The 19,762-nt window shown below is 45.4% G+C and overlaps 1 protein-coding gene across 1 annotated transcript in view; it reads left to right on the forward strand.

The window, feature by feature from the left end:
- The first annotated feature begins 135 nt into the window (after window positions 1-135).
- The window catches only part of LOC117507749 (bone morphogenetic protein receptor type-2-like), an 83,515-nt gene continuing 63,888 nt past the window's right edge, over window positions 136-19,762 (forward strand). The window contains exons 1-2 of the mRNA XM_034167560.1: window positions 136-273; window positions 1,570-1,758. Coding sequence (XP_034023451.1) covers window positions 246-273; window positions 1,570-1,758 — 217 coding nt within the window. The 5' untranslated portion in view covers window positions 136-245. The remainder of the gene's footprint in view (window positions 274-1,569; window positions 1,759-19,762) is intronic.

The following is a 19,762-nucleotide window of genomic DNA, read 5'->3' on the forward strand; positions in this document are numbered from 1 at the left end:
GTGTGTGTGTGTGTGTATATATATATATATATATATATATATATATATATATATATCGCAAAACATAATAATAAACCAAAGGCGTAAAGTATTAATGATTTGAATGATTTTTTTTTTTTTTTTTTTTTTTGTGTTGTTTTGGAGCCTGAGAACTGCGCGGACACGCAGCTGCGTGGGGGAGTGAAACGTGGGAAAGACCTGATAATAAAGTCTGGGTTCAGCTTCAAATCGGACTGACCGCCGTGATGATGAAGTCTCTGCTGGCTCTAATCGGTGAGTATGTCTCCACTCTTTAATTAAAAAGAAATAAAAGTACATAACGATTGTTATTTCACTTGCGCCTGTTTGACTTTTATGTGGTATGTTGTTGACCGGGCCAATTCAATTCTAGTCCAGTTATAGTTACAGACAATAGCATAGCAAATGACAAAGATCAACTTTATTTATCCCGACGGAAATTATTTTTCTAGAGTACAGAAACAGTAAACAATGGTTAATTAAATACACAATTACAGAAAGTGTTAGTATTAAATAGAAATCAATCCATTTTTAACATTTTTAAAGTACCCATTTAAAAATGGCTACTTAAAATATATCTATTAAATGATGTGATTGACCTCAGTTCCTTAAACATCAATTGCAAGTGAAATGTTTGTTAATTTGTCAGTACCACCCTGTGGTGACTTGATGAGAACGAATTAACCAGAGAAAGAGTCAAATGCATTTGTGGAAAGTTAAAAAAAAAACTTTCCGTAGACTCCATGGAACTCCATAGCCTATGGAAGTTCTGACACAATATTTCACATATATCATATAAATAATTAAACAATTTCCTTTGGGATTAATAAAGTTCTTCTTATTCTTATTTATATTACAGTGCTTTAATGTTTTATGATGTTAGTTTTTGATTCTTGCTGGCTTTTTCTCTAGAAACATGTTCCTTAGTATTTTCCTAAAAAATTGCTCAAAAGAAAGACTCTTGATTATGGCCAAATTTGTTTCTGTGATCACAATAAACTGTATTTTATTTATCAGCTCACATTTCATAAATACAATGACTAAAGAAACCTAGTATAATAGTTAGCTATTGTTATGTGGGAGTTTTTATATGCATCATTAATTAATTGGTTAAATTTACTCAAATTTATATTTTAAGTATTTTTATTTTATATGAGCCAAAATTGCTCAAAAGACTCATTGCTACATTAGATTGTGAAGCATTATGCAGCAGGGCTTTGGATCTGATCTGGCAATATATGTATCTCCCATTTTTGTTTCATTTTTATTTATTTGCCAAGATGACTGCTGCATATATGAAATTCACACTACAATAAATCTGATTGTATATGCAAAGAGTAAAAACTTGTTCCTTTATTTTTATTTTTTATTATTTACTTTGAGTCAAGGCCACCTAAAGCCCCCCACAGACACATCTTAAATATTATTACTGGCTGCGCCCCTGCTACACATGTAATGGTTCCATCAGCTGTTACTACAGTTACAGCTATCAAAAACTCAAGAAGTGAAACATTTGTTTTTTCAGCATTCTGTCTTTCTTCCTCTTGCCAGGATGCACCTTTATGTTTATTTCCAGCCAATCTTTACACCCGAAGAGACGTTGTGTGTTCCAGGCAAATCCAAAGCACAGTTATAGAAAGGCTGGGAATGTGACCGGCTCAGTGGAGCACTGTGAGCGCACACACTGCTGTGTGGGCTACTATCTTCTCATCAATGGCCAGCCAGAGGTCAAACTTCAGGGTGAGACCAAACACCCATCAAATTTAATACATTAATTGTAGATATTATCATTGCTATGTTTATATAGCAGAACAATCAAACATAACAGATATTTCAGAAATTTTTGATTATTTATTCCCAGACCCAGATAGCGTCTGAAAATGAATATGATATTTTTATTGCACCTCCACAGGCCACAACTGCCCATAAAATAAATCTCAAATTCAGTTATGGTCGTTCACGTGTACATTCTTGCTTTTTGTCTCAGAGAGGGGAAGTAATGTCTATAATTCCAGTTGAAAAACGCTGAAACATAGTGTGCGTCTGTGTGTGAGCGAGTGTGAGTCACTGATCTGTATATATTACTGGATAGTTCATTGGCTCACATACACACTCTGTACAAACCGCTGAAGCAAACTGGCAGCCATCTTACCACTCGCAAGTTTTGCGGACCGCACATAGACGGCTTATTAGAATGTCAACAATTTGGAGTAATAACTGAGCTGATTCTTTCATTTTCTTAATTTTGTTCTCCAGATAATGTAACTTTCATCCCTCCTAATCTATACTTGTCATGATTAGCTGTTTCATTTATTTCCTTTCTTTCTTTTAGTACTTTGATACATTCTCCCCTTCTATTCTCAATTATTGATATGTCACTGGGACAAATGCTCCATTCTAAAAATTATGATTCTTTAATTAATGTTTATGTAATCATCAGCAAGCTTATATATATATATATATATATATATATATATATATATATATATATATATATATATATATATATATATATATATATATATATATATATATATATATATATATATATATATACACGTATATGGGTACCATATATATGGGTACCATATAATGAACAAAAGTTATAGTTGCACTGAAAGTATAAAACACCACTTAACTAGCTACAGGAGAGTTGGTTTTCCCTTGCAATGTTAATATTTATTACACACAGCTCTGTGAGCTTCAGCCTAATATTAGTAATAAAGCTCGTAGCAACAAAACCTAAAGCTCCAAAACTATGCGCAAGTCAACCTAATAAATGTCTTAAAATAGTTAATCCAACACAAAACTCAACATGTGGCTACACACAAGCCATGCCACCTATTATTATTATTATTATTATTATTATTATTATTATTATTATTATCTATGCCTAGCCTGGAATAAGGGATAGAACTCTTCAAATTATTACTTTCCATTTCAATCATACTCACAGGTAAAATGTTCGTCCAGCCTTTGAACTGGCAATAAAGTTGCATGCGTCTGGTTAAAAATCACTAGAAAAGACCGTTCCGGAGTGGAACATGTGAGTGGTAATATGTTGCCTGGTTTGCTTCAAAAATATTGGCCAATGAGCTATCCAGTATTATACAGAGAGCAGTGGTGCGGCCCTGAATTGCGCCAGATACTGGCCTCTCTCTCCTAGTGATTGGTTGGCGGCCAAGACGTTGACGTCAGGGCAGGCCATGAGTCAGCCTCACTTTGATGTGGCGTGAGTGCTGCTCTCCTATTGGTCATTTAGGAGTGGGAAATCTCACTCCAAAATGGAGGCCAGTATCCGGCACAATTCATAGCTGGGCTGGTTTTCGGGCTAAGCTCAGCTGAGCGTCTGTGGATGAAAACTGTCTGCTTCAATAAGCTTAATTATAATAATGTGCTGCATTTTACCATCAGTACCGATAATGGCATTGTAGTGATGGAAATATAATTGGTTAGATTACCCGATACTTAAAAAGATAATGCTGTTAGTAACAGCTGTCCCAACATTTCATCCTACCTATCGAGACATCCTACCAAGGCTTAGTGCACGTGCGCACAACACAACACAAAAACGTAATTTTTCAGCAGAGAGTATAAATTGTTTTCCACTTTATTAAAGTTAATACTTGATTTTGAACCATTGAATTTACTTATTGTTCGTGGCTTGTTTTTGATTGACTATATATATGGGCATTGCACTACATATACATATGAATACAAATATTCATATCTACAAACATACAAATGAATTAAGTATGATAAGTGAACCAAACTCAGTTTTCATCAACCTGTTATGAACACTCATTTTAAATAAGTAAGTAATACTTTGAGACTGGAAGACCTGCTTTACTTGATGTTTCCCATTTAAGACAAATTAGAAAAAATTATTTTTCATATCCAGTGTCCTTTGGGGCATTCTTTCAGAGATGTGCAGATCTGCCTCACTTACTTTGCGCATTCCCACCCACACACGTCCATGGTGAGCCCGTGTTTGGACCACCAGTGCTCTCTCCAACCTGTTTTTCACTCATTGATGATAAACTGTCTGGAATTAGTTTGGTTTATAAATCAAAACAATAAGTCAAAACTGCTTTGCTTTTAATGTCCTATGTGACACGCCAGTACTGTTCCATGTTGAAAGTAAAGGACTTGTCCTTACAGCAGTGGACAGAGCGCTCAAAGACAGAAGCTCTGACTCGTTGTTTGTGTTGGATTTGTGATCGCCTTTGTTTTTCCTCAGAAGTGTCAGCGGTGTTTAAACGCAAAAATGGCTTTTGTATTTGACAGTGTACTGGAGTCAATACTAAAAGTTAGTGGTTAGCTGTATCTTCAAGAAAATTAAATTGACCTGAATATGAAGGATGAACAAAACTAAAGAGAATTACGCTGTCATTTGTGTACTGGATGCTCACAGTAAATAAGTTACTGTAATCTAATTTATTTGACTACTGTAAACTCAAAATAAACAAGTTACTATAATCTAGGTTTTTAAGTTTATTTGAGTACTGCAAACTCAAAATAAATAAGTTACTATAATATAATTTATTTAAGTTTCTTTGAGTACAGAGAACTAACAAAAAATTAGTTAATCAAATCTATTGTATCTAAGTTAACATAAATTACTTTTTTTAAGGCAATGACTTTGCATATTTTTTTTTAAGTAAAGTCAACTTATTATATTTTACAGCGTAGGAAGTTTGTAGTCCTGTAGAAAATTGGGAGCTTAAATAGATTTCTCATGGATGGTCATATTTGGTTGTGTTTGAAGATGGGATGTATAAAGAGGTGTACTTATGTTATATTAGTATGTATATGTCGTGGACATGACGAGCGAAGCTTTTCAGCAGCTTCGTCTACCATTGGTTTGTGGCTTTTTATGGCTTTTTATGACAATGTTGTTCCGTTTGCGGCTTTTTTTTTTCCACTGGGGAGATTTTTTGTGCCATTTCCGGTTTGTGCATTCTTCTACCATAAAGCGGCACTCTGCTCGTAATATGTATATGTCGCAGACATGACGAGCGAAGCTCTTCAGCATCTCACCATGTCATTTAGGTCCTTCAGAGTTTTTTCTTTTTCTGTTTTCTTTTTTTTTAACTACAATATGGCCAAATTATCATATGGCAATATTGTCATATCAATATGATATATGATATGACTATGATTTCACACAAAGTGCAGCAACAGTGAGAATTAAACATTCTTAAACAAAACAGTAATAATACCACACTCAATTTGCACTCATCATAAGCTTAGGATACAGTGCCCTCCTAAAGTATTGGAACACTTGCAGTACTGGAGCACTTGCACTTACCGGTATTTCACACATACCGGTATTATGTTTGAAAGATTACAAAGATTATAAAATCAAACCTTAACTGTGCCTTGTGATAGAATCACTACGGTGACCGCTCCAAGATGGCGGCCGCATTTCTTGCATCTCAGCAACCAATGTGGTGTCTACTCCTCTTTATCCGGTTGTTAAGCGCTGACGTAACGCATCACGTGATAAATCTGTTTCCGGGTCCAAAGACCTCCAAATTTACAATTAAAGTTACATCTGTTTGATCCTTTTAAGGATTTACAGTTTAAGTTTAGTTTGTGTTTACTTTGTGCGCAAACCTCCGTCCCTCCCTTCTCTGCCTCCACCTCCGTTAACCGCATTCGTCTGGTTCTATGGTCAGAACACTTAATAAAACTTTTTTCTTTTACTTTCAAATCAAATCAAATCAAATCAATTTTATTTATATAGCGCCAAATCACAACAAACAGTTGCCCCAAGGCGCCTTATATTGTAAGGCAAGGCCATACAATGATTACGGAAAAACCCCAACGGTCAAAACGACCCCCTGTGAGCAAGCACTTGGCAACAGTGGGAAGGAAAAACTCCCTTTTAACAGGAAGAAACCTCCAGCAGAACCAGGCTCGGGGAGGGGCAGTCTTCTGCTGGGACTGGTTGGGGCTGAGGGAGAGAACCAGGAAAAAGACATGCTGTGGAGGGGAGCAGAGATCAGTCACTAATGATTAAATGCAGAGTGGTGCATACAGAGCAAAAAGAGAAAGAAACACTCAGTGCATCATGGGAACCCCCCAGCAGTCTAAGTCTATAGCAGCATAACTAAGGGATGGTTCAGGGTCACCTGATCCAGCCCTAACTATAAGCTTTAGCAAAAAGGAACGTTTTAAGCCTAATCTTAAAAGTAGAGAGGGTGTCTGTCTCCCTGATCTGAATTGGGAGCTGGTTCCACAGGAGAGGAGCCTGAAAGCTGAAGGCTCTGCCTCCCATTCTACTCTTACAAACCCTAGGAACTACAAGTAAGCCTGCAGTCTGAGAGCGAAGCGCTCTATTGGGGTGATATGGTACTATGAGGTCCCTAAGATAAGATGGGACCTGATTATTCAAAACCTTATAAGTAAGAAGAAGAATTTTAAATTCTATTCTAGAATTAACCGGGAGCCAATGAAGAGAGGCCAATATGGGTGAGATATGCTCTCTCCTTCTAGTCCCTGTTAGCACTCTAGCTGCAGCATTTTGAATTAACTGAAGGCTTTTCAGGGAACTTTTAGGACAACCTGATAATAATGAATTACAATAGTCCAGCCTAGAGGAAATAAATGCATGAATTAGTTTTTCAGCATCACTCTGAGACAAGACCTTTCTAATTTTAGAGATATTGCGTAAATGCAAAAAGGCAGTCCTACATATTTGTTTAATATGCGCATTGAATGACATATCCTGATCAAAAATGACTCCAATATTTCTCACAGTATTACTAGAGGTCAGGGTAATGCCATCCAGAGTAAGGATCTGGTTAGACACCATGTTTCTAAGATTTGTGGGGCCAAGTACAATAACTTCAGTTTTATCTGAGTTTAAAAGCAGGAAATTAGAGGTCATCCATGTCTTTATGTCTGTAAGACAATCCTGTAGTTTAGCTAATTGGTGTGTGTCCTCTGGCTTCATGGATAGATAAAGCTGGGTATCATCTGCGTAACAATGAAAATTTAAGCAATGCTGTCTAATAATACTGCCTAAGGGAAACATGTATAAAGTGAATAAAATTGGTCCTAGCACAGAACCTTGTGGAACTCCATAATTAACCTTAGTCTGTGAAGAAGATTCCCCATTTACGTGAACAAATTGTAATTAACCTTAGTCTGTGAAGAAGATTCCCCATTTACATGAACAAATTGTAATCTATTAGATAAATATGATTCAAACCACCGCAGCGCAGTGCCTTTAATACCTATGGCATGCTCTAATCTCTGTAATAAAATTTTATGGTCAACAGTATCAAAAGCAGCACTGAGTTCTAACAGAACAAGCACAGAGATGAGTCCACTGTCTGAGGCCATAAGAAGATCATTTGTAACCTTCACTAATGCTGTTTCTGTACTATGATGAATTCTAAAACCTGACTGAAACTCTTCAAATAGACCATTCCTCTGCAGATGATCAGGTAGCTGTTTTACAACTACCCTTTCAAGAATTTTTGAGAGAAAAGGAAGGTTGGAGATTGGCCTATAATTAGCTAAGATAGCTGGGTCAAGTGATGGCTTTTTAAGTAATGGTTTAATTACTGCCACCTTAAAAGCCTGTGGTACATAGCCAACTAATAAAGATAGATTGATCATATTTAAGATCGAAGCATTAATTAATGGTAGGGCTTCCTTGAGCAGCCTGGTAGGAATGGGGTCTAATATGTTGTGTGGGCCGCCAGAAGAGGAGGTACTGCTGGCCCACCACCAGAGGGCGCCCTGCCTGAAGTGCGGGCTTCAGGCACGAGAGGGCGCTGCCGCCTTAGGAACAAGCCGTGGTGACAGCTGTCACCCATCATCCGTGACAGCTGTCACTGATCATCCAATCCACATCTGGAATAAAAGCAGGAAGACACCTCCACCACATTGCCGAGATATCATCTTCTACCAGAGGTAATATCCTCAGCCTTTTGTAGTATTTTCTAAATCTGTTTATTGTGAGTGTTTGCAGGAGTACTGGTCCTTAGTTTGTGGAGGCTGTGCAAGACGGCACTCTTTTTCCTCTGAGGGATCGCTGCAACATATTGAGTGAGAGGTGGAGGTGGAATTCCCACCAGGATTGTTACTGTGTGTTCACACACCCACCCTTGACTGTCTTTGCTTTCTGCCAGCAGTACCAGATCCGACACGCCGTGATGGTGGCCACCTGGGGACTTCGGGACTTGGCGGCTCCAGTATTCCTCGGGTTCGGTGGCAGTGGAAATCGTGTGGTTCCGGTTCGTTTCCAGACGGGCGTCTCCTATCGTCGAGCCTGCCCACACGACACCTTTATTGATTGACTTGTGCACATTCTGTAATCTGCTGTGTTTGGTTGTGTCATTCACAACAGTAAAGTGTTATAATTTGACTCCTTCCATTGTCCGTTCATTTACGCCCCCTGTTGTGGGTCCGTGTCACTACGCTTTCCCAACAGGATATCTCGGCCAGCGTCATGGACTCCGAGGGGCGTCACCAGGCTGTTGAACGACCAATGGGAGAGCAGGGAGTGCAGGCGTCTGCAGGAGGCGTGATTGGTGAGCTACAGCATATTCTCACCGCCTTTACGGCTCGGATGGATCAAATAGCCGAGCAAAACATCCTCCTGAACCGCAGGGTTGAGGCTCTCTCCGCGCAAGTGGCGGCGAGCGCTCAGGGCGCTGCTGCAGCTCCTCCTCCTGCCGACCCTGTGCAGGATATAAATGTTCCAGTGGTGGTTCAACAACCCCTCCCACCATCCCCTGAAGCATACATAAGCCCTCCTGAGCCGTACGGAGGTTGTGTGGAGACGTGCGCGGACTTTCTTATGCAGTGTTCGCTCGTCTTCGCACAACGTCCCGTCATGTACGCGTCAGACGCAAGCAAAATAGCTTATGTGATCACTCTGCTTCGGGGAGAGGCACGTGCTTGGGCTACGGAGCTTTGGGAGCAAAATTCACGGCTCCTTCACACGTACACTGGGTTTGTGAGGAAGTTCAGAACTGTGTTTGATCACCCTAACAGGGGAGAGACCGCTTCAACTGTGCTGCTGTCAATGAGACAGGGACGCCGAAGCGCAGCTGCTTATGCAGTCGACTTCCGCATCGCGGCTGCGAGGTCCAGCTGGAATAACGCTGCGCTCCGCGCCGCCTTTGTAAATGGACTGTCGTCAGTCCTAAAGGAGCACCTAGTGGCCAAGGATGAACCGCGGGAATTAGATGGGCTTATTGATCTCGTTATACGGTTAGACAATCGGTTGGAGGAACGCCGTCGGGAACGAGACGAAGGACGTGGCCGGGCGCGCGCCGTCCCTCTTCCTTCCGGGTCCGAGAAAGGTCCGCCCTTCCCACGCTCCCTGGCCTCTACGTCCCGTGGGGCGACAGCTCCCCCTGCTGACAAAGCTATGGACACGAGCAGGGCCACATTTAGACCACCTAATAGACAGAGGAGGCTTCCCCGTGGGGCGTGTTTTGTTTGTGGCTCAATGGAGCATCAATTGAGCAATTGCCCCGAACGGTTAAACACCAACGCCCGCCCCTAGAAACTGGGCTTAGGGTGGGCCAAGAAATTCACGTGGGACACACACATATTGCCACACGGCTCCCAGTTACAATCCTTAGTGAGGATTTAACCCTTCAGGCTCCAGCACTGGTAGACACAGGGTCAGAAGGGAATCTGCTAGACAGCAGATGGGCCAGGGAGGTAGGGCTCCCTCTGGTGGCGCTACCTACACCATTGCAGGTGCGAGCACTAGATGGCACCCTACTCCCTTTAATCACACACAAGACACCACCAGTAACTCTGGTAGTGTCAGGGAATCACAGGGAGGAGATTGAGTTTTTTGTGACTCCTTCTACCTTCCGTGTGATTCTGGGGTTCCCCTGGATGTTGAAACACAATCCCCGGATTGATTGGCCGTCCGGGGTGGTGGTACAGTGGAGCGAGACCTGCCATCGGATGTGTTTGGGATCCTCGGTTCCTCCCGGTTCCCAGGCTAAGGAGCAGGTCCAAGTTCCCCCCCAATCTGTCGGCGGTGCCGGTTGAGTAGCACGATCTTGCTGACGTTTTTAGCAAGGATCGGGCACTCACTCTTCCCCCGCATCGTCCGTATGATTGTGCCATCGATTTGTTGCCAGGTGTGGAGTTCCCGTCCAGCAGGCTGTACAACCTCTCCCGATCTGAGCGCGAATCAATGGAGACCTACATCCGGGACTCCTTAGCTGCCGGGCTGATCCGTAACTCCACCTCTCCGATGGGAGCAGGTTTCTTTTTTGTGGGCAAAAAAGATGGCGGTCTTCGTCCATGCATTGATTACCGAGGGCTGAACGAGATCACGGTTCGCAACCGTTACCCGTTGCCTTTGTTGGATTCGGTGTTCACCCCCCTGCATGGAGCCAAAATCTTCACAAAGTTGGATCTTAGGAACGCATACCACCTAGTTCGGATCCGGAAGGGAGACGAATGGAAGACGGCATTCAACACCCCGTTAGGTCATTTTGAGTACCTGGTCATGCCGTTCGGCCTTACTAACGCCCCGCGACGTTCCAAGCTTTGGTTAATGACGTCTTGCGGGACTTCCTGCACCGATTCGTCTTCGTATACCTGGATGATATACTCATCTTTTCTCCGGACCCTGAGACCCATGTACGGCATGTACGTCAGGTCCTGCAGCGGTTGTTGGAGAACCGGCTGTTTGTGAAGGGCGAGAAGTGTGAGTTTCACCGCACTTCTTTGTCCTTCCTGGGGTTTATCATCTCCTCCAACTCCGTCACCCCGGATCCGGCCAAGGTCGCAACGGTGAGAGACTGGCCCCAACCTACTAGCCGTAGGAAGCTGCAACAGTTCCTCGGCTTCGCAAATTTTTACAGGAGGTTCATTAAGGGGTATAGTCAGGTAGTTAGCCCCCTGACAGCCCTGACCTCACCAAAAGTTCCCTTCACCTGGTCGGATCGGTGCGAAGGCGCGTTTAGGGAGTTGAAACGCCGGTTCTCGACTGCACCGGTCTTGGTGCAGCCCGATCCTAGTCGCCAGTTTGTGGTTGAAGTGGACGCCTCTGACTCAGGGATAGGAGTCGTGCTATCCCAGAGCGGAGAAACCGATAAGGTTCTTCACCCGTGTGCCTATTTTTCCCGCAGGTTGACCCCAGCAGAGCGGAACTATGACGTGGGCAATCGAGAGCTCCTTGCGGTGAAAGAGGCTCTTGAGGAGTGGAGACACCTGCTGGAGGGAGCGTCAGTGCCTTTCACGGTTTTCACTGACCACCGGAACCTGGAGTATATCAGGACCGCCAAGCGACTGAACCCCAGGCAAGCCCGCTGGTCACTGTTTTTCGGCCGTTTTGACTTCCGGATCACCTACCGCCCCGGGACCAAGAACCAAAGATCGGATGCCCTGTCCTGGGTGCACGAACGGGAAGTCAAGACCGAGCTGTCGGATCCACCGGAACCCATTCTACCGGAGTCCACTATCGTGGCTACCCTAACCTGGGACGTGGAGAAGACCATCCGGGAGGCCCTGGCACAGAGCCCGGATCCCGGAACAGGACCGAAAGACAGATTGTACGTCCCACCAGAGGCCAGAGCTGCTGTTCTGGACTTCTGTCATGGGTCCAAGCTGCGTAGGACCGTGGCAGTGGTCCGGCAGCGCTTCTGGTGGGCGTCCCTGGAGACTGATGTCCGGGCTTACATCCATGCCTGCACCACCTGCGCCAGGGGCAAGGCGGACCACCAGAAGGCACAGGGACTCCTACAGCCACTTCCTGTGCCTCACCGCCCCTGGTCCCACATCGGTCTGGATTTTGTCACGGGCCTCCCGCCGTCCCGGGGACACACCACCATTCTCACGATAGTGGACCAATTCTCCAAGGTGGCCCACTTCGTGGCCCTCCCGAAGCTCCTGTCGGCCCAGGAGACGGCGGATCTCCTGGTCCACCATGTCGTCCGGCTGCATGGGATACCTACAGACATCGTTTCGGATCGCGGTCCCCAGTTCTCCTCGCAGGTGTGGAGAAGTTTCTGCCGGGAACTGGGGGCCACCGTAAGCCTCTCGTCTGGGTATCACCCACAGACTAACGGACAGGTCGAACGGGCCAACCAAGAGTTGGAGCAGGCCCTTAGGTGCACGACCTCCGCACACCCGACAGCTTGGAGTGAACACCTGGCCTGGATCGAGTACGCTCATAACAGCCAAGTGTCCTCTGCCACCGGCCTCTCCCCGTTCGAGGTGTGTCTGGGGTACCAACCCCCTTTGTTTCCTTTGGTGGAGGGAGAGGTCGGTGTGCCCTCGGTCCAGGCCCTCCTGCGGAGATGCCGTCGGGTGTGGTGCACCGCCCGTTCGGCCTTGTTGAGGGCCCGGACGAGGGCTAAAGCCCATGCAGACCGTCGACGGTCCCCGGCCCCCGCATACCAGCCCGGGCAGGAGGTATGGCTTTCCACCAAGGACATTCCACTACAGGTCAAGTCTCCTAAACTGAAAGACCGCTTCATTGGACCCTTTACCATCCTCAAGGTCCTCAGTCCTACCGCAGTGAGGCTCCAACTCCCGGCCTCACTGCGGATCCATCCGGTCTTCCATGTCTCCAGAATCAAGCCGCATCACACCTCACCCCTCTGTGCACCCAGTCCGGCGCCGCCTCCTGCCCGTATTATCGACAGGGAGCCGGCTTGGACAGTTCGCCGGCTCTTGGACGTCCGTCGAATGGGCCGGGGCTTTCAGTATTTGGTGGACTGGGAGGGGTATGGACCCGAAGAACGCTTCTGGGTGAAGAGGAGCTTCATCCTGGACCCGGCCCTCCTGGCCGATTTCTATCGTCGCCACCCGAACAAGCCTGGTTGGGCGCCAGGAGGTGCCCGTTGAGGGGGGGGTCCTGTTGTGTGGGCCGCCAGAAGAGGAGGTACTGCTGGCCCACCACCAGAGGGCGCCCTGCCTGAAGTGCGGGCTTCAGGCACGAGAGGGCGCTGCCGCCTTAGGAACAAGCCGTGGTGACAGCTGTCACCCATCATCCGTGACAGCTGTCACTGATCATCCAATCCACATCTGGAATAAAAGCAGGAAGACACCTCCACCACATTGCCGAGATATCATCTTCTACCAGAGGTAATATCCTCAGCCTTTTGTAGTATTTTCTAAATCTGTTTATTGTGAGTGTTTGCAGGAGTACCGGTCCTTAGTTTGTGGAGGCTGTGCAAGACGGCACTCTTTTTCCTCTGAGGGATCGCTGCAACATATTGAGTGAGGGGTGGAGGTGGAATTCCCACCAGGATTGTTACTGGGTGTTCACACACCCACCCTTGACTGTCTTTGCTTTCTGCCAGCAGTACCAGATCCGACACGCCGTGACGGTGACCACCTGGGGACTTCGGGACTTGGCGGCTCCAGTATTCCTCGGGTTCGGTGGCAGTGGAAATCGTGTGGTTCCGGTTCGTTTCCAGACGGGCGTCTCCTATTCGAGCCTGCCCACACGACACCTTTATTGATTGACTTGTGCACATTCTGTAATCTGCTGTGTTTGGTTGTGTCATTCACAACAGTAAAGTGTTATAATTTGACTCCTTCCATTGTCCGTTCATTTACGCCCCCTGTTGTGGGTCCGTGTCACTACACTTTCCCAACATAATAGACATGTTGATGGTTTGGAGGAAGTAACTAATGAAAATAACTCAGACAGAACAATCGGACAGAAAGAGTCTAACCAAATACCGGCATCACTGAAAGCAGCCAAAGATAACGATACGTCTTTGGGATGGTTATGAGTAATTTTTTCTCTAATAGTTAAAATTTTATTAGCAAAGAAACTCATGAAGTCATTACTAGTTAAAGTTAAAGGAATACTTGGCTCAATAGAGCTCTGACTCTTTGTCAGCCTGGCTACAGTGCTGAAAAGAAACCTGTGGTTGTTCTTATTTTCTTCAATTAGTGATGACTAGTAAGATGTCCTAGCTTTATGGAGGGCTTTTTTATGAACCAACAGACTCTTTTTCCAGGCTAAGTGAAGATCTTTTAAATTAGTGAGACACCATTTCCTCTCCAACTTACGGGTTATCTGCTTTAAGCTGCGAGTTTGTGAGTTATACCACGGAGTCAGGCACTTCTGATTTAAAGCTCTCTTTTTCAGAGGAGCTACAGCATCCAAAGTTGTCTTCAATGAGGATGTAAAACTATTGACGAGATACTCTATCTCACTTACAGAGTTTAGGAAGCTACTCTGCACTGTGTTGGTATATGGCATTAGAGAACATAAAGAAGGAATCATATCCTTAAACCTAGTTACAGCGCTTTCTGAAAGACTTCTAGTGTAATGAAACGTATTCCCCACTGCTGGGTAGTCCATCAGAGTAAATGTAAATGTTATTAAGAAATGATCAGACAGAAGGGAGTTTTCAGGGAATACTGTTAAGTCTTCAATTTCCATACCATAAGTCAGAACAAGATCTCAGATATGATTAAAGTGGTGGGTGGACTCATTTACATTTTGAGCAAAGCCAGTTGAGTCTAATAATAGATTAAATGCAGTGTTGAGGCTGTCATTCTCAGCATCTGTGTGGATGTTAAAATCGCCCACTATAATTATCTTATCTGAGCTAAGCACTAAGTCAGACAAAAGGTCTGAAAATTCACAGAAAAACTCACAGTAACGACCAGGTGGACGATAGATAATAACAAATAAAACTGGTTTTTGGGACTTCCAATTTGGATGAACAAGACTAAGAGTCAAGCTTTCAAATGAATTAAAGCTCTGTCTGGGTTTTTGATTAATTAATAAGCTGGAATGGAAGATTGCTGCTAATCCTCCGCATCGGCCCGTGCTACGAGCATTCTGGCAGTTAGTGTGACTCGGGGGTGTTGACTCATTTAAACTAACATTCATCCTGCTGTAACCAGGTTTCTGTAAGGCAGAATAAATCAATATGTTGATCAATTATTATATCATTTACTAACAGGGACTTAGAAGAGAGAGACCTAATGTTTAATAGACCACATTTAACTGTTTTAGTCTGTGGTGCAGTTGAAGGTGCTATATTATTTTTTTCTTTTTGAATTTTTATGCTTAAATAGATTTTTGCTGGTTATTGGTGGTCTGGGAGCAGGCACTGTCTCTACGGGGATGGGGTAATGAGGGGATGGCAGGGGGAGAGAAGCTGCAGAGAGGTGTGTAAGACTACAACTCTTCTTCCTGGTCTCAACCCTGGATAGTCATGGTTTGGAGGATTTAAGAAAATTGGCCAGATTTCTAGAAATGAGAGCTGCTCCATCCAAAGTGGGATGGATGCCGTCTCTCCTAACAAGACCAGGTTTTCCCCAGAAGCTTTGCCAATTATCTATGAAGCCCACCTCATTTTTTGGACACCACTCAGACAGCCAGCAATTCAAGGAGACCATGCGGCTAAACATGTCACTCCCGGTCCGATTGGGGAGGGGCCCAGAGAAAACTACAGAGTCCGACATTGTTTTTGCAAAGTTACACACCGATTCAATGTTAATTTTAGTGACCTCCGATTGGTGTAACCTTTACATATTTTATTATGCACAGGTAAAATATACATGTCTGTTTGTTAATAAAAAATATTTATTACAATAAACAGGACGTTAAAGTGCAAACTTCACTTTCTCCCCGAACGACATGAACAGGAAGCGATCGCAGCAACTCCCATTGAAAATAACGGAGAAACAACCTGAGCGTCTGACATTTTTACATAAAACAAACGCAGTAACAACATCTAAAAACCCAGTTAATATATCCAGGAGAGTTTTAGGCACAATATACAAAGAGTTTTATGTTGCAATGTTAATGCTGTTGTCCGTGTGCAGCGGTTTAAGTGCAGCCTGATCAGATCATCTCAGTGCAGTTCTCAATGTTAATGACAGCGCGCCTTTTTTGTTTGGAGCCGGAAGTTAAAAATCACATGATGCGTTACGTCACACTTAACAACCGGATTTGTTATGTGTCGGACGCGGTCGGAGCACCGACCCAGCATAAAATAAGCAGAGCACGGTTCAAAAGATAACAGAATTTAATAATCATAGTGAGTTTAGTGATAAACAACCAAAAATGTCCGCGGTCTGGTGAGGTGAAAACACGGCGCGCTCTCAGCAGCGCAAACGGTCCGGAGCCACACCAGTTCGGACCCAGGGACCCCGCTGACACCCCCCAGGTGGCCGCGACAAACCGAGTCTGTGAAGAAAGAAAACATGAGGTGAGTCCAACACTCTCCACCCAGAGAGACACAGCTCAAAGGTGCACACAATCAGCAAACACTTCCTGGCTTAAATATATATCAGCTTCTCACCCTGCAGGCACGGAACAACTCAGTTCAAATCTCCACTGCAGCAGAAGCTGATTAGACAATTAGCATAATGTGACAGCTCAATAACACAAGGTGTGAGGGACACCAAATCCACTGTCATTACTTCATAAAAGTCACCAAAACCAAATTACCTCAGGAAGTGTGCTGAAGAGCGTGAGACCTCACCCAATCCTCCTTCACAGACTGTGGCGTCAAACCTGGAGCGGTCTCTGCGTCCGTAATGGTGAGATTGTTCTCCCGACGCCGGTCTCACACGTCTGCTCACAAGGTCGAGTCTCTGGCAATCACACACTGTGCATTCAAGGTTTAAGTGCAGCAATCTCTGATCAAGACAGAATACACCACAGCTGTGAGCCCTGATGACCTGCACGTGAAAACAAGCCTCAGGTGTTCAGGGTGAGGTCCTAATACTCAGCCACTCAGTCCTGAATGCATACCACCTGGTAGGAGAAACAGAAAACAAAAACCAAGCCAGCCAAACACCCCAGCACATAACAGTACCCCACCCTCACGGGAAGCCTCCTGGCGACCACACGAACCTGGGTCAGACAAAAAACACCCCCCTCCAGGGACCATGGCTGGAATGTTGGCTGGGAGCAAAAAAACACCTCCTGCAGCTTTAGTTTCAGCTCTATATGCTGGCGATCCAGCTGGGAAAGGCCTGTCTCCAGGAGCTGAGCATTTCTGCTCTCTGAAGACAGCGCCGTCATCAATTGCTCAACCTACAATGTTATTCTCTTCATACAGTCATTGATCATCTCAATGTTGAGCCTCTCTAGTTCTTCCTCCAGCTGGATAATACATCTCCTCCAGTTGCTGCTCCATGGCACGCTTGGACCTCTCTAAACTGTGAACTCTTTCAAAAGTCATCCATCTCAGTCTTGAGCACTTTGTTAAACCGGTCAAGTTCACCTTTCGGGTCTGTAAGAGACTTCAACTCTCCTGCCAGGGTCAAGACTTTTGTCTCCTTCTCCCTGGCCTCCGCTTCGGCACGATAATGCTCCTCTGCATATCGAGTAGCAATGCATTTCTCTTTGGCCCGCATCTGGTCAGACTTCTTTTGCTTCCTCTTCAGATTGGAGACAATCTGCCGAAGGTGGTCCTGGTCCACCATGAGGTCATTCAACTCTTGTTACAAACGGATTACTATCTTATCCAGTTTGTCCATAGGCTGAACTTTTCCATTCCAGCTGCCGCTGAACACCGTCCAAACTCCCATTGGACTCACTTGAGGCCCTCTTCAGCCCCCTCTACTGACAAGGCGTCCTAACCTGCCTTTGTCTTCCTTTCAGCCAGCTGAGTCTAGAGAGTAGAAACTGGCTTCTCCACAGTCTTCTTGCTCTCTTCCTTTTCTTTCTAATGGATTTCCTCTTGGAGCAGCTCCTGAGTATCCTGCAGCTGACACTCCAGTGCCGAGATGTCTCTTGTTGAATTTGATGATCTTGCTTCTGCTTCATTTAGCAGATCTGCTAGAGTCTCCACCTCTGACTGCATCTTTGCATTCGTTTCTATGAACTCTTGCTTCTGTCGTTCACTTTGCTCAATTTTGGCCAGGTGTTCTCGAACCTGTGCATTCAGCCATCTTTCGACTATGTTTTAGGGTCTGCTTAGTCATAAAACAAAAAGAAAAAACCCCAATAACCCCCCCCCCAGGGAACACCACAACCAAACCCCAGGGGTGCAAACTGGGAGGAAATGAAAAAACAAACAACCATACCAACCCCCCCCCCCCTCCCCAGAGGACCGTCCCATCAAACCCCAGGAAGAGGAGAAAAGAAAAAACAAAACACAACCCAAACTTAAGCTTGCAAAAAAAAAAAAAAAAATCTAACCCCCCCCCCCCCCCCCCGGACAACATGTAGGGACCAACACCCCCCAGAGGACATCCCGCCAGCTCCAGGAGTAATAACCACAGCTGAGGTCCCTCTGGGATCCAAAGTCACCCACGGGGGCTCCCAGCGCCTCCCAGAGGACCGTTCCATCAAACCCCAGGAGACACCCCCCCATGACTAACAACAGACCCAGCCCCGGCCGTCTACGGCTAGATGGTCCCACAGTCATTTCCCCCCCAGAGGACACCACAGTCACACCCTGAGGGCGGAAACTGGGGAAAAAAAAACAAACAAACAAACAAAACAACCCCAACCCCACCCCCTCAGCGCAGGGGAAACTGGAAGTATGTCCAGTGTCACCAACCATGACTATACCCCAAAAGTCAACCGGGAGGAGTGGAACAGCGGTAATGGCATACGGCACAAAACGGCGCCACCCCTCCGACTTTTAAACCAACCACCAGCTGCGGGTATATTCCACTGCCCCAAACCTCAGCTACGCCGATGGCGTATGGCGCAAAGGCGTGCTGAAGCCGGAGGTGGAACAGGGAATTAAAAAAAACACCCCTAAACCCCCCCTCCCAGGTGCAGAGGTCATCTAGGAAACGCCCAGCATAACCGAACTGCACCACTCCAGCAACGCCGACAACGTACGGCTCAAACGGCTGGAGCCAGAGGAGAAGAGCGGGAACAACAAAAACAAAAAAAAAAGAGAAAAAGAAAAAACAACCCAATTCCCCCCCCCCCCCCCCCATCACCCCCCCAGAGGACCGTTACATCAAACCCTGGGAGGTGAAACCAAAAGAAATTAAAAAAAGAAAGACCAACAGACAAACATAAAGTCACCTGGGTCAAACTATGCTCCAGACAGCCTGCATTTTCAACTCCACCAGACCACAGACAGTGCTTTAAAACCCACAAAAACAACAAATTAACCCCTGATAAAAACACCACATACTAAAACAAGAAACAGATAATAGACCAATAAAAAAAACTAACATTGGCCTACATCGTCAAGTGCAAAGAATGGAAAAACATTGTGTTTTCCATCCTTTGAACCTGGACGGTAATGTGACTCTGTCACCAACAGAGGGAGCCAAAGTGACAAATAAGAAAATCCCCGTGGTAACAGAGTAAAAAATTCACACAGCTGTAAACGACAGCAGGTTATAACAAACAGCTTAAAGTGCAAACTAAATACCACCGGGGCTGCTACAACAGGCGTCGGAGCCAGCTGCACGGGAGGAGACGGGGCTACAGCCGTAACAGCGGGGTGCGACGCGACCCAAGCTGTGAACTCCGCCATGCGCGCACCAACGCGCACAACCCGGGCGGAGAGCACCCGCAACTGATCCCGGATCAACTCCAACATCTGCTGCAGCCTTCCTGGCAAAAATACCGTCTCTGCTTCCGCTGGTCCATTGTTAAATGGCCAGAAACTACTGTTATGTGTCGGACGCGGTCGGAGCACCGACACGGTCTCTGCGTCCGTAATGGTGAGATTGTTCTCCTGACGTCGATCTCACATGTCTGCTCACAAGGTCGAGTCTCTGGCAATCACACACTGTGCATTCAAGGTTTAAGTGCAGCAATCTCTGATCAAGACAGAATACACCA

The sequence above is a fragment of the Thalassophryne amazonica genome, chromosome 3, assembly GCF_902500255.1.
Source record: "Thalassophryne amazonica chromosome 3, fThaAma1.1, whole genome shotgun sequence".
NCBI lineage: Eukaryota > Metazoa > Chordata > Actinopteri > Batrachoidiformes > Batrachoididae > Thalassophryne > Thalassophryne amazonica.